Consider the following 15,971-nt stretch of genomic DNA (forward strand, 5'->3'; position numbering starts at 1 on the left):
GAACTTTTCACATAGATTCCGAAATGTTATATGAAAAAATGGGCCCTTGGAGGCTCACAACAAAATTGTGGTTTGGTGTAAATAAACCCAAACTGAAAAAATCCAGCTTTAGTATATGCCCCCCTTGATGTGAGGATTTTCTAATGACCTAAAATAATAGTTCATATTAATATTTTAACTCTTTCTGCATTATGTATTCAAAAGTATAAAGCAACTAATGAAACCTTTCCATTTGGCAGGGGGGCCGAGCCGGGCAGGGGAATCCCACACAGGGAGAGAAAATAGAGACTGTGTATAGTGAGGTGACTCTTCCAGCTCAGGTACCAGTGTTATAGTTCCACAGCCTATGACGATGGCATTGACCTAAAAACATTTCCCCATATCTTATAGTAGTAAATAACCAGAAAGTATATGCCAAATCCCATTCTCCGTTACAAACCTACAGAAATGGCATTCTGATTTTTGTATTAATGCCTTGCCAGGGGGTATACCTTATGTCAAGTCACATGACTTCAAAATAGATATTTGCTCCATGAAGGCATGAATTTAATTTAGGCCATTGCCTCTATATTCCATCACTAAGGGAAACCACTATTGTGCCACAAGCAAAGGCACACATTTATATAACTGTTACCTACTAGCATTGCCAACACTGTTTTTTTTAATATGTATTTATACAGTATGTAACCATATAATATATTATACAGACAAGATTTTTCATAGAGTTGGTTGCACTCCTGATTGGGCTGCTTGCAATGCAGTGGGGCTAATGTATAATGGTAACAAAGGGAAACGGAAGCCTCAGTTATTCCACTTGTAAACGCAGCTGTGCAGCCATACCGCTTAGGGTAGAAAAATATCAAGATTTGCACCAACATGATATTTTTCTCAATGTTTTTGGCTTTGTTTTTGGTAAACAAGCCATCATTTTCTAGGGCACAAGTAAGAACTTATTGCTGATAGCATTTGTTTCAAAGGAACACATACTGACACGATGGTCTTTAAACATTAAAGGGTCCAGAAGACCAATGTAGGAAGAAGAAGCCATACAGCGAAGACCAAAAAGAAGAATCATGTTATGATTTGGTCAAGGTAAATTGTACATTACTTCTAATTGTTTCTATTTCAATCCAAATATTTTCAAGGGTCTATGATGGTATTTTATGCAAAGATACTATATAGTACATTTCCCTTATGTGTCCCATTACATGGTGCTTACCCAACAGTGTCTATAACTCGCCAGTCTGGGTCTCATTAAACATATGAATAAGGGAAATGAGGGGCTGTTCCCTTTTAATCACTGCAGTGTGTTGCCCATTGGTATAACTGTCACTTGAAAATGATTGAAAAAGATTGTTTGTTTACTTTCATTTTCTCTGTGAAGAATGACCATCTTCTAAGATTTTTTAGTTGAAATAAATGAAGGGATGGCAGAAGGGTAGTGGAGCCAAAGGAGTGGTTGGGAAGACACATTAGAATGAGATATGGGTTGTACGATTAATTGCTCTCCTGGAAGCCCACTGGGTGAGAATCTGGGGGAGAACTATAACCAATGTCCAGTTCTTGAATAGATAGCAGGATGGGTTAAACAGCCATCATTTCTTTAATGATAGTTATGGGGTAAAGGGGGTTATGACCCAGTGTCATGCACCAACTGAGGTGATGGTTTAAATCAGTCCTGTCTAAAGACATTTACTGGCAGGACTAGAAAGATCACCTTGTGATTTTATTTGACAACGAAACCTTGAAGGAGAAGGAAAGGTAAAAACGAAGTAAGCTTTATCAGAAAGGTCTGTGTAAATACAGCCATACACTCTGCCTATGATTAAGTACATTAGTGTACGAAACGCGTTTGGCGTTTTTGCTTTTAATGGATTAATAAAGATTGAGTTTTAAAAAGAATATCCTGCTGTCCGGTGTGCTTGGCGTTACCCTTTCAATCATACACTCTTACAGTAATGCAGCTCTGAATCTTCTGTCAAAAGAAACACCACATTTCTTGCCTTCTATTATGTACACATGGTTCTCTGTATTAGACTCCCTTCTTTCAGCTCATACCTCCAGGGCATGCTCAGCTTGCTCCTCTCTCCCTCTCCCTTTTCCATCCTCCCCCCTTCCCTCTCTGCTGTAATCTGAGCCCAGAGCACAAAGATGCAGGCAGGAAGTGATGTCAGACCAAGCTAAAATGGCAGCTACATTCTTAAACAAACATAGAAATAAAGCTTCTATAGCTGTTTTCTCAGGTGTGGTAAAGCATTTTACAGAATAAATAGTGTTCTACCTTGCACTATTGTGGCAAATCTATTGGCAATAAACTGCCAATAGCTTTCCTTCTCCTGTAAGTCACTTCAGTTGGTGGACCCCATATTTCTTATTTAAGGCCCCCCTAATCTTTAGGAATAAGACATTTTTTAATAAATATATACTGAAACAGCTTATCAGTCAGTCTCCCCTTCCCTAGGTGCCCCGGCACACCTAGACACATGCATATGTTATATGAGTATCATTTCTGGATTTCCATTAGAGATGCCAGGGAAAAGTTAGGAAGATGCTCTTCTCTTCCCCCTAGCTTGAATTTGCTTTTTTGAAAAGGAGCAGCAGCCTGAGGGAAAAATGTAGCAACTGCATTGTCTGGGGGTGCCCCCTACTCACCCCCTAGTGAATTTGCCATTCTTTAAACTTAGAGAATTAAATGTTTGCCTTCTATTGTGGTTCCGCATTAAAAACCAAGCGTAGTACAGCAGGTCAGGATTCTACTACGATCGTGTTTCCCCCCACCACCACCCACCACCCAACCCAAACCGAGGTTTTGCAAAAAAAAAAAAAAAAAACACTTCCTGTTATGAAACTCCCATCTTCAGTTCTCAAAAATATCATTTCTTTCACACCCGGCCCCACTCTCAACGTTAAACGTGCATCAAGTTGCAATAATTCAGGAGAGGGTCCTGCCTGTAAGAGCTTGCACTCTAGATGTACTGATTGTAAAATATCATATCCTCTTTGCTCTTTATATTTATGTTTCCTCCGCAGTTCCATTTTAGAATGCAGACCTTACTGGTGCAGCTTATGATATGATAAACTGAAAGCAAGAAAGGCATAAGTAACAGAACATAATAATATCTAGTCCATGTCAAATCTGTTTTCTCACCCCTATAATTTAGTAAAATGTTATAAAAAAAAAAATTGGCATCAGGTCTAGTAACCAGCATTACCAGATATCTTTTTGAAAAGCAAATATCTAATTCGTTGCTATTGGTTACTAGGCTTGGTGCAAGCAAATAGCAGCAGGGGGCCAGCTAGTGGGCAGCCTGTGAGGAAAGAGGCAGCAATTCTGCCATGGAAAGAGAGTGGGGCACTACGCCACATAATATCGCTTGGGTTTCAGTACTACGTGGCCCAGATCTGACTAAAACAATGACTCGCGTGTTACTCGTTACTCATGCTCACATGTTACTGGTTACTCACCTTGACAGTGTAATGTGTTATTTTGACAGGCACCCATTAACACAAGGGACCCATCAAGCAATAATCCCAGCAGACCATCCTACAACCAGTTGGTGTAAAGTCTTGAATGCTCTTTATCCACGGCTGCCATCTTGTATTGGCAAGCTCCTGGTCCAGCTAATATACCCTGTTTGCCCTATTTCTGGCTGGAGTCTCCCAGACACTTCCCCTGGAATGGCCAAGCCCCACAGGCCCAATCCAAAGACAGCATCTACTGAGCGTCCTCTACGCCTGAGGCATCCAATAAGGAAGAAGTGGCTATTCAGAGTTTATGTGACCCTACTGGAATAATACAATGGCTTTCCTCAAGGGATTTTTGTGGCTGGATAAACAGAGTTACAGTGCTGTGAAATAACTTAATGGTAATTATGGGAGTATAGGGATAGGAAATAGTTAACATGGTGACATGTTTCCTTTAGGAGGAAAGTATTCTTCCATTTCTTTAAGGCAGGGGCCTCCAACCTTTCTTACTCATGAGCCACAGTCAAATGTAAAAAGACTTGGGGAGCAACACAAGCACCATAAAAGTTCAAGGAGGTGCCAAATAAGGGCTGTGATTGGCTATTAGGCAGCCACAAATAACTACCTGGTTTGGGGGCACTGAGAGCAACACCCAAGGGGTTGGTGAGTAACATGTTGCCCCCGAGCCACTGGTTGGGGATCACTGCGTAAAGGATATGTTCTCTAATTGATAAAAGGGGATAGAGTCTAGGTTCTAGACTCTTGGTGGTCCACCTAAGAAGCAGGCGGGAGTCCTGAGGTTCCAGTGGGCTAAAATAGACCCTGAGTTAAACCAGGGCCCCCAGGCCCAGTGACTGAGGGTAACTAAAGGAGAGTCAGACCCTGTCATAGAACACCCCGGGGGTGTAATATAGAACAGATTAGAAAGCACAAGCATCTTAGTGCCCCAACTTCTGAATAATGGAGTTATAGTAGATTTCCCGTATTCCTTAATTGAGACTCAACTGATTCCAGGGAACTTTCATCTCAGGAATAATCTTTAATATACTGTGAACATCAAGGCACTTTGCAGTTGGTCTTCCTTTTTTATTCTGTGTGTTTTAACCATTTCCTTTTTTCCTTTGATATTACTTGCACTTTATATTGATATTCAGAGTGGAGTAGAGGGCTTATCTAATATTTATCTTACAATGTGCATCATAAACTAAACCGCAAGCAAACGCTTCTCGGCTTCAGTTATAGTGCAACAGATATAAGATTCTAACGGGTAACAGTCGATTAAAATGGGGTTAGGGGGAATTTACTGAAAAATACTCCCACTTCCTTTCAACTAGCTGTGTGTATGTCAGTAATAACTATATTAGCAAGGGGGAACCACCATAGGGTTATGGTCCCTTGGCCAGTGGGACCCAGACTGAAGGGCAGCTAGGGTCAGATTTGGGGGGAAAGCATATTTGCTCTCATTGATGCTCCATTGAGCTTGATATGCTGGCCAATCCATTGGGGCAAACTCATTTGTTGTTCTACATACTGGGACATATTTACTAAATTAGTTAATTGCAATTAGTGTCTGTTTCTACATGGAGACAAGGATTGGCTCGCCCCATTTTTGAGGAAGAGGAGGGCCAGCCAGGGTTAGGACTTTTCTGATGATTAAAAATGGGGGTGCCATAACAACTGTAGTGTCCTTCTCCCTTAAGATGTGACTATGATGTAGAAAAACCAATAACCTATTTAAGAATAGAAAAAGGCCCAAATACAAGTCTTGCTTGAGTATTGTGTGGTCCATAATATACTGTGAGCAGGTACTTCTTACATTGCTGTTAGCCCACTCCCCGCCCAACAGGTATTCTGTAATTTGCTCTAGTTCTAGTAACCCATAGCAACCATTCAATATGTAGCATTTACTGCTCTACGGTTTCAAAGCAAATATCTCATAGGAGACAGTTTGAATAGAAAACATTGTAGTTTGTGATTAATATGCTTATTTTGGCTACCACAGTGAGTATTCCCAGAAACCATCATTCATTAATGAGCACAAAAGCACATTGCCCACTGATCATTGCTTGCATTCAGAAGCCTAAGTAAGGCTGCCCATTCATGGATACATCCATTTTCTAAACAAGGGCACCAAACAGGTGGCGCTTTACCCAGTTTTGCCACCAATCTGGTCATAACATGGGGCTTAAGTAAGTATGAATGCTACAGTCCGTCTAACCTGTCCAACAGACTGGCCAATCACCAGTTAGATATCTGTTGGGCAGGCCAATGGTTTGGCCAGATATACGGACTACTAAGAAACAGTCTCTGTTTGGAGAGGCAGCTCATATTGCCCCATGTATGGTCCCGACCCCATAGTCCACTTTCTTTAGCATAAAAGGCTTTATTAGTAACGCACTGCAGAATATGCTGGAGATATGTAACTGTAAGCAAATAAAGATTAATAGCTGTGGTTCTTTGTGGTTCTGCTTCCGGACAACCCTGCCCAATCTCTCCCTTCTGGGGTTCAACCAACTGTCGGGGCACAATCCTTTGCACTTCCATGATGGGAAACTCTATCCAACAGCCAGCTGGATCCCCTAACCCCAAGGAAGGCTCATAATAAAGCAAGTCTGCAGGGAGGCTCTCAGGTACTGGGAATCTGTGGATGGTCTAAAGGGCAACTAAGCCCTGGGAACCTGTGCACGGATTCTGCATCATTTGACTGTGGATCAGCACAAAGGGAGCTCTGTACAGGCGACCAATGAATGCCCAGTGAGTGAGTTCAGGCCATGTTGACCAACGGTACAAATACTACAGATACTACAATACAGACAATTAATCCCCCTCCCTTTCCAAATCCACTGGCCAGTGATCCTGATGAAGGAATATAAATCCTGGCAAACACCATCTCCGCCTAATGTAGAGACCAGATGATTGCTGCCCATGTCGTGAAGATTCTGAAGAGAAAGCAGAGCTATATAAAGTTGCTCCTGGTGGTCTAAGGAAGCCAGATCCCAAGTCCCAATCCCAAGTAAGGATCACATTCAGAAACAAAGTAAATAGACCCAAAATACCCAATAGTTACTTGTGTAACCCTTAGCTAGAGAACTCGGATAGGATAGGATAAATAAATGAAAAGCAAACATGATATCGAACAAGCAGCAACATAATGCTGGCCAAAATACAGTCTGCTTCCTTGAAATGGGGATTATCAATAGACACATTAGGCTAACCAATAGTTTGCTTGCATCTGAGTTGACAAAGAAAGTACTTAAAGGGGAACTCCACCCAAACACAACTTTAGATTTTTGAAAAGTAAACATATTATCAAGGAACTTTGCAATGTACATCAGTTAAAAATATGCAGCCTTTTCATGATTTTTAATGTAATAATATGGTTTGGAAGAGTTCCCTAAGCCCCGCCCCTGTTCCCCTGCTGATCTGGCTGACTACTTTGTGGCTCAAATAAAATATAACAGTAGCACCTGCCCTCAGCCTGCCTTCAGCCTGCCTCCTCCCAATCCCACAATTCCCTGCACACATGATGGCAAGAAGGAAAGGAACATCACAGTGCAATGCATTGTGGGTTATGTAGTCCCTGCATGCTGTCTGTAAGCTGTGGAGAAGTTGTTACAATTTGTAACATCAATGTTTTAGTCCCTCCTCCCCTGCCAGGATTTCAAATGATGCAGAGAAAGAAGAGCTGTTTTGCAGCTGGATATCAGCATATAAACATGGTATTTATTCACACTTTTTGAAGGAACGGATTACAGTGATAATTGTAGTGGTTATATTAGTGGTTTCTGTGTTGTGTGGGGCTCTTTTTAAAGTAGTTCCCCTTTAAAAACGAACACAATAAGGTAAGTATGGTCGGTACTGTAAATACTGCTGTGTAGCATTTTGTAGGCCAGGTGAGGATATCCAGCCTGCTTCAGAGAAACAAAATTCAGTTCTGTACCCCAGCAATACCTGACGGATTTCGACACTGGGCGCCCAACTGTGGTAACGAAAACCCACGTACATGTATATTAATCAGTAGTACAGTGTCATTTCTTACTTGTAATATAAGTATTAGCAGCTCATTGCGAGAGTTCTCGCTGAGAATAGAAAGTATCACAGAGATACAGACTGAGACTCCTGTGCCATATAGAAACCCACAATACCAGGGTAACACGGCTCCCTGAGCCCAAAGCGGTGGTGCTACAACGGAAACACATTGAGTGAACTGTGTCAGAAGGCTGTGGCAATAAAGATAGCTACTAAACTTCTGAGAATCCCCACACCCTTCCTGAAATGACTTTCCCATAGTAAGTGAGGTTGAAAAGAGACACATGTCCATCAGGTTCAACCTTAATGCCTATATATAACCTTTTGATCCAGAGAAAGGCAAAAAACCCCATCTGAAGCCTCTCTAATTTGCCTCAGAGGTAGTGATGAGCGAATCTGTTCCGTTTCGCTTTGCCGAAAAATTTGCGAATCTTTCAAAAGATCCGCAAAACGGTGAAAAATTTGCAAAACGGCGAAAATGTGGTGCGCCAAAAAAAATTGTAGCCCATGACTATTCTTTTGTTGCCTGCGGCTATTATTTAGTCGTGCGGCTATTATTTAGTTGCCTGCGGCTATTATTTTGTCGCCCACTGCTATTATTTAGTCGCGCGGCTATTATTTTGTCACACGGCTATTATTTTGTCACCAGCGGCTATTATTTTGTCGTGCGGCTATTCTTTTGATGCCCACGACTATACTTTTGTTGCCTGCGGCTTTTATTTTGTCGCCCACTGCTATTATTTAGTCGTGCGGCTATTATTTAGTCGCCTGCGGCTATTATTTTGTAGCCCCCTGCTATTATTTAGTCGCGCGGCTATTATTTTGTCACACGGCTATTATTTTGTCACCAGCGGCTATTATTTTGTCGTGCGGCTATTCTTTTGATGCCCACGACTATTCTTTTGTTGCCTGCGGCTTTTATTTTGTCGCCCACTGCTATTATTTAGTCGTGCGGCTATTATTTAGTCGCCTGCGGCTATTATTTTGTCGCCCACTGCTATTATTTAGTCGCGCGGCTATTATTTTGTCACACGGCTATTATTTTGTCACCAGCGGCTATTATTTTGTCGTGCGGCTATTCTTTTGATGCCCACGACTATTCTTTTGTTGCCTGCGGCTTTTATTTTGTCGCCCACTGCTATTATTTAGTCGTGCGGCTATTATTTAGTCGCCTGCGGCTATTATTTTGTCGCCCACTGCTATTATTTAGTCGCGCGGCTATTATTTTGTCACACGGCTATTATTTTGTCACCAGCGGCTATTATTTTGTCGTGCGGCTATTCTTTTGATGCCCACGACTATTCTTTTGTTGCCTGCGGCTTTTATTTTGTCGCCCACTGCTATTATTTAGTCGTGCGGCTATTATTTAGTCGCCTGCGGCTATTATTTTGTCGCCCACTTCTATTATTTTGTCGCCAGCGGCTATTATTTTGTCGTGCGGCTATTCTTTTGATGCCTGCGACTAATCTTTTGTTGCCTGCGGCTTTTATTTTGTCGCCCACTTCTATTATTTTGTCGCCAGCGGCTATTATTTTGTCGTGCGGCTATTCTTTTGATGCCCACGACTAATCTTTTGTTGCCTGCGGCTTTTATTTTGTCGCCCACTTCTATTATTTTGTCGCCAGCGGCTATTATTTTGTCGTGCGGCTATTCTTTTGATGCCTGCGACTATTCTTTTTTGACGCCAGCGACAATTTTTGGACGCGTGGCGAATTTTTCCATCCATTTCGCGAAACGCAGAAAAATTCGCTGCTAATCCATGCCTGGCAAAACATTTCACCCATCACTACTCAGAGGGGAAAAATTCCTTTCTAACCCCAAGATGGCAATCGGACCAGTCTCTGGATCAACTTGTACTGAGAGCTATTTTTTTAATAACCCCATATTTTTTAGTTTTCCAGTGGGCTATGCTGACTTTGTGTGTGAAGGCCTGAACCAAAGGGGGCTTGAACTGAAAAAATATAGTGTTCCTGTTCCATTATTACAAGGCTACAGAGCGAAATGTATGATAATGGTTTATAGAGGGTTGGGACCCCATAATCCTGGAAAATAAGGATGCCCAGACTTTACCTATGTGGGGTCTGCTTTTACATGATGACCTACCACCCATAAAAAATATATATATATGAATTATAGAAAGTACCCAGAAAGGTGATTGAATTGAGCTTTTTATAGACAATACTGCTGTGATTACCAGCTTAAGATCTACTGGTAGATCACAATCTAATTGGTGGACCAACCTTACCTAAAATCCAGTGCCATTTATATCTGCATGGTTTTCAATTCTAAACTGAAATCTTGGACCATGATGTGAATTTAGCCCAGGTCCCAACAGAGAAACTGTAAGAAAACTGTAATCGGTTGAGCCAAGCTGCCTTGACATTGTGGTTATTAAATGAGTTTTGGTGGGAATATCCGTGCAATGGAAAAGTAGGCTTATGTTCCGTGTCAGTTCTGGAGTTCAGGGAGTTATGGGTTAAGCATAGGAACAAAATGTGTTTTTGTCACAAGACTTATACGTGACCAGGTCCCGTAGTTTTGTGGTATGAGCCATGATCATAAGCAAAGCCGTGTGATGCTTACTCACATGTAACAGGTCAACAACAAAGGTTCTAGTGTGTTTCTGGTAATTGTATGTGTGTGCATTATAATGGAGATCTGAAACAGAGATAGGGTTACCACTTCTTCCTCCCATAATACCAGTCTTTGAGTTGGGGGCAAGCCGTGACATCATTTGGGGGTGGAGCTTTGACGCCTGGGCCGGGAAAATTGGTGGATCAAGCGTGGAAAGGGTGAATGTGACCAGTAAATCATCGGAAAAATGGGTGGACTGGGCAGGGGAATGGGCGGGGCAGAGGTGGGCCTGTTCATATAATGGCTGATCAGCAGAGAAGGTGAGGAATGGGGGTAATTTATATGGTATTACACTTTACTGGCAAGTACATTGTTATACTGGTGCTTGCCCAAGCTGGTAATTTGCTGGCTAGGCTAGTTAGATACTGGCCAGGTGGCAACTAACCTGTCCTATTAAAATCCATCTGCCTATATTGTATGTGTGTGTGTGTGTGTACGCCTTGGTGTCTATTTGTGTCAGTATTTGTATGTTAAGCAGTATATGTTGCATTGCATTTGTGTATATGTGTCTCTGTACCTGTATATGTTTGTATAGGGGACATTTGTAAGCCTATGTGCCTGTATATGTCTGTATAGGGGACATTTGTAAGCCTATGTGCCTGTATATGTTTGTATAGGAGACATTTGTAAGCCTATGTGCCTGTATATGTCTGTATAGGGGACATTTGTAAGCCTATGTGCCTGTATATGTCTGTATAGGGGACATTTGTAAGCCTATGTGCCTGTATATGTCTGTATAGGGGACATTTGTAAGCCTATGTGCCTGTATATGTCTGTATAGGGGACATTTGTAAGCCTATGTGCCTGTATATGTCTGTATAGGGGACATTTGTAAGCCTATGTGCCTGTATATGTCTGTATAGGGGACATTTGTAAGCCTATGTGCCTGTATATGTCTGTATAGGGGACATTTGTAAGCCTATGTGCCTGTATATGTCTGTATAGGGGACATTTGTAAGCCTATGTGCCTGTATATGTCTGTATAGGGGACATTTGTAAGCCTATGTGCCTGTATATGTCTGTATAGGGGACATTTGTAAGCCTATGTGCCTGTATATGTCTGTATAGGAGACATTTATAAGCCTATGTACCTGTATATGTCTGAATATGGGACATTTGTAAGCCTATGTGCCTGTATATGTCTGTATAGGGGACATTTGTAAGCCTATGTGCCTGTATATGTCTGAATATGGGACATTTGTAAGCCTATGTGCCTATATATGTCTGTATAGGAGACATTTATAAGCCTATGTACCTGTATATGTCTGTATAGGGGACATTTGTAAGCCTATGTGCCTGTATATGTCTGTATAGGGACATTTGTAAGCCTATGTGCCTGTATATGTCTGTATAGGGGACATTTGTAAGCCTATGTGCCTGTATATGTCTGAATATGGGACATTTGTAAGCCTATGTGCCTATATATGTCTGTATAGGAGACATTTGTAAGCCTATGTGCCTGTATATGTCTGTATAGGGGACATTTGTAAGCCTATGTGCCTGTATATGTCTGAATATGGGACATTTGTAAGCCTATGTGCCTATATATGTCTGTATAGGAGACATTTGTAAGCCTATGTGCCTGTATATGTCTGTATAGGGGACATTTGTAAGCCTATGTGCCTGTATATGTCTGTATAGGGGACATTTGTAAGCCTATGTGCCTGTATATGTTTGTATAGGAGACATTTATAAGCCTATGTGCCTGTATATGTCTGTATAGGGGACATTTATAAGCCTATGTGCCTGTATATGTCTGTATAGGGGACATTTGTAAGCCTATGTGCCTGTATATGTCTGTATAGGGGGCATTTGTAAGCCTATGTGCCTGTATATGTCTGTATAGGGGACATTTGTAAGCCTATGTGCCTGTATATGTCTGTATAGGGGACATTTGTAAGCCTATGTGCCTGTATATGTCTGTATAGGGGACATTTGTAAGCCTATGTGCCTGTATATGTCTGAATATGGGACATTTGTAAGCCTATGTGCCTGTATATGTCTGTTTAGGGGACATTTGTAAGCCTATGTGCCTGTATATGTCTGTATAGGGGACATTTGTAAGCCTATGTGCCTGTATATGTCTGTATAGGGGACATTTGTAAGCCTATGTGCCTGTATATGTCTGTATAGGGGACATTTGTAAGCCTATGTGCCTGTATATGTCTGTATAGGGGACATTTGTAAGCCTATGTGCCTGTATATGTCTGTATAGGGGACATTTGTAAGCCTATGTGCCTGTATATGTCTGAATATGGGACATTTGTAAGCCTATGTGCCTATATATGTCTGTATAGGAGACATTTGTAAGCCTATGTGCCTGTATATGTCTGTATAGGGGACATTTGTAAGCCTATGTGCCTGTATATGTCTGAATATGGGACATTTGTAAGCCTATGTGCCTATATATGTCTGTATAGGAGACATTTGTAAGCCTATGTGCCTGTATATGTCTGTATAGGGGACATTTGTAAGCCTATGTGCCTGTATATGTCTGTATAGGGGACATTTGTAAGCCTATGTGCCTGTATATGTTTGTATAGGAGACATTTATAAGCCTATGTGCCTGTATATGTCTGTATAGGGGACATTTATAAGCCTATGTGCCTGTATATGTCTGTATAGGGGACATTTGTAAGCCTATGTGCCTGTATATGTCTGTATAGGGGCATTTGTAAGCCTATGTGCCTGTATATGTCTGTATAGGGGACATTTGTAAGCCTATGTGCCTGTATATGTCTGTATAGGGGACATTTGTAAGCCTATGTGCCTGTATATGTCTGTATAGGGGACATTTGTAAGCCTATGTGCCTGTATATGTCTGAATATGGGACATTTGTAAGCCTATGTGCCTGTATATGTCTGTTTAGGGGACATTTGTAAGCCTATGTGCCTGTATATGTCTGTATAGGGGACATTTGTAAGCCTATGTGCCTGTATATGTCTGTATAGGGGACATTTGTAAGCCTATGTGCCTGTATATGTCTGTATAGGGGACATTTGTAAGCCTATGTGCCTGTATATGTTTGTATGTGTGACTGCCTGTATTTTCTTGTTTTGGCAACTGAAGGGAAAGGAAACCCAGAGTAGCACAAACAGGATGCCGGCCTGCAATGTTGTGTTCTGATACTCAGATGTTACAAGTACATTTATAGAGCGAGAAGCAGCAGACCGAAACCACAGTTCCTGATCCAACCACAGTGGTAACCACAGGAGCAGCAGCACCTTCTCCTCTTCAAACCCAAAGTAGAACATAGGGATGGACTGGGCTTCTAGAGTACCAGAGGATCTCCTAGTGGGACCCAGTCTGGAGTATTTTCCCAGACCCTTGTTATGTCCACCATAAGTGTCAATACGATTTTCCACTGTCTCCATGAAATTGTTGTGAGAGTGGGCCCTGGATATGGGCCCTAAGAGGCCCTGACACTGGTAGGGCACTGTCCAGTGTCACTTTACCTGCAGAAGTCCTCCTCAAACCCTGCACATAATAAATCCACAGAAAAACATTTATTTGGACTCATTGACCACAACCCATAATGCCCCAGCCGCACCCTGCTGCCCACAACCCAGCCATTGCTCCTGCCCCCAGCTCCACCGCTATCAAACATATTAATCCCAGGCACTGCATATCGCTCAAAAGGAAAACTACATGGGAAGCTCCCACAGGTTAAAGGGGAAGCTTCCACATTTCCTGGACACCGTCAAGGCAGTAACTAAAACAAGGATATTATCCTTGGGTGGGGGAGAGAGACCATAACTGCTTTTTACTTATTTGGCATAACCTCTTCTAAGGAAACTATAAGTGTTTAGGTAGATTCTTGACTACAGACGTGTCCTGCAGGAGGAAGGGCTTTCCACTGGTGATGCCTATCAGGGGCACTGCTACCATGAGGCATCGCCCCCAAAGTTACCAGGGGCAGCAAAATGCAGCTCCTTGTAACTTTAAGAGCCAAATTTCTGTTTTTTAAACTGTTAAGGTAAACCCGGGGGGCCAAGGGGGGACAGCATCGGAGGCAGGCCCGGATTTGTGGAGAGGCCACAAAGGCCCGGACCTAGGGCAGCACAAATTTTGGGGCGCCACACCAAAATTATACACTTTTTCTCCCATACAAAGCAATGGGGACCTCCCCCCTCTGCTCCATATGCGAGTGTAAAGCCCCACGATCGCACGATGGAGGAGGGGGGGGGGGGCCATGGACGGGGCGGCCTCGGGGCACCCGGATTACACTGATCGGAGGAGCCGCTTCAGGGGCCAAAAATGCCCCGGACTCCTATTGTTACTGGTGGAAAGCCTCTTCGGAGCGGAGATCTATCGCGGATGACTCAACCGCTCCATAGGTTCTTACCCTAAAGTGGCATGGGTTCATACTGATAGAGCGCTACCTCTCTCAAAATGTAGTTTATAGGATACACAGTAGCAGTTCTAGTAAGCAGCCATAGTAAGTGGGAGATCAAGCTTTAACCACAGGTAAATGAGAGAGGAGGCCTAAATCTGTGTGATGTGTGTATGAAGGTGAGAGCCTTAGAACAATATCAGATCACTGGCCCCGAAATCCCACTTGCTGCTACCAATTTTATAAGTTTTAAGCAAGTGCCTGTGTCATGATAACCCTAAACTACTGATAATAAAGTTATATCTGTGGTTGGAATTGCCCGTATCACAATATTCTAACCCAAACAGGGGGGAATACACAAGAATCTAAGTAAATTACAGCTCATGGGAATCTCCAGTTAGAATGTGGCAACCAAGGTACTGCCCATAGTCACTGCTATAACCCCTGTATAGTACAGTCTGGCACCCTGCTGTCTGATTCACTCTGGGCAAAACAACCAGAATATAAAATGTATAATGAGATGTAGGAAAGGGAAGGAGACCCATAGGGGGTGTAAAGTGAGTTTGACTTGAATTTAAGCTGTTTAAACATAACCAGGGATAACAAAAAGGGATTAAATATGAAAGTTTGGTCTGTGTTAAGCCTTTCCATTTTTACATCATCCCAAATTTCTCAGGTTTTGTATATGTTTCCTGTGACTTTGATTAGACGAATAATAAGCTCCAATAAAGGAATAATAAAGAAGAATAAGCTCCATTAAAGGAACATTAATGGCAACAAAATGAAAGTGAATCAAAATAATATATTATGTACTATTGCCCTACACTGGTACAGCTGGGGTGTTTGCTACAGAAACCCTACTATAGTTTATATAAATACCCCGCTGTGTAGCCCCGGGGGCAGCCATTCCTGCACTGGTACAGCTGGGGTGTTTGCTACAGAAACCCTACTATAGTTTATATAAATACCCCGCTGTGTAGCCCCGGGGGCAGCCATTCCTGCATTGGAACAGCTGGGGTGTTTGCTACAGAAACCCTACTATAGTTTATATAAATACCCCGCTGTGTAGCCCCGGGGGCAGCCATTCCTGCACTGGTACAGCTGGGGTGTTTGCTACAGAAACCCTACTATAGTTTATATAAATACCCTGCTGTGTAGCCCCGGGGGCAGCCATTCCTGCACTGGTACAGCTGGGGTGTTTGCTACAGAAACCCTACTATAGTTTATATAAATACCCCGCTGTGTAGCCCCGGGGGCAGCCATTCCTGCACCGGTACAGCTGGGGTGTTTGCTACAGAAACCCTACTATAGTTTATATAAATACCCCGCTGTGTAGCCCCGGGGCAGCCATTCCTGCACTGGTACAGCTGGGGTGTTTGCTACAGAAACCCTACTATAGTTTATATAAATACCCTGCTGTGTAGCCCCGGGGGCAGCCATTCCTGCACCGGTACAGCTGGGGTGTTTGCTACAGAAACCCTACTATAGTTTATATAAATACCCCGCTGT

General features: G+C 42.5%; 1 protein-coding gene across 2 annotated transcripts in view; it reads left to right on the forward strand.

The window, feature by feature from the left end:
* Positions 1-5,917, forward strand: part of LOC100497768 (signaling lymphocytic activation molecule) — a 39,559-nt gene extending 33,642 nt beyond the window's left edge. For both annotated transcript variants that reach the window (XM_031891911.1, XM_031891910.1), the window contains 3 exons: positions 240-320; positions 1,015-1,092; positions 3,495-5,917. In XM_031891911.1, the coding sequence (XP_031747771.1) occupies positions 240-320; positions 1,015-1,092; positions 3,495-3,563 (228 nt within the window). In that variant the 3' untranslated portion in view covers positions 3,564-5,917. The remainder of the gene's footprint in view (positions 1-239; positions 321-1,014; positions 1,093-3,494) is intronic.
* The last annotated feature ends 10,054 nt before the right edge of the window (positions 5,918-15,971 follow it).

Source organism: Xenopus tropicalis, chromosome 8, assembly GCF_000004195.4.
Source record: "Xenopus tropicalis strain Nigerian chromosome 8, UCB_Xtro_10.0, whole genome shotgun sequence".
Taxonomy (NCBI): Eukaryota; Metazoa; Chordata; class Amphibia; order Anura; family Pipidae; genus Xenopus; species Xenopus tropicalis.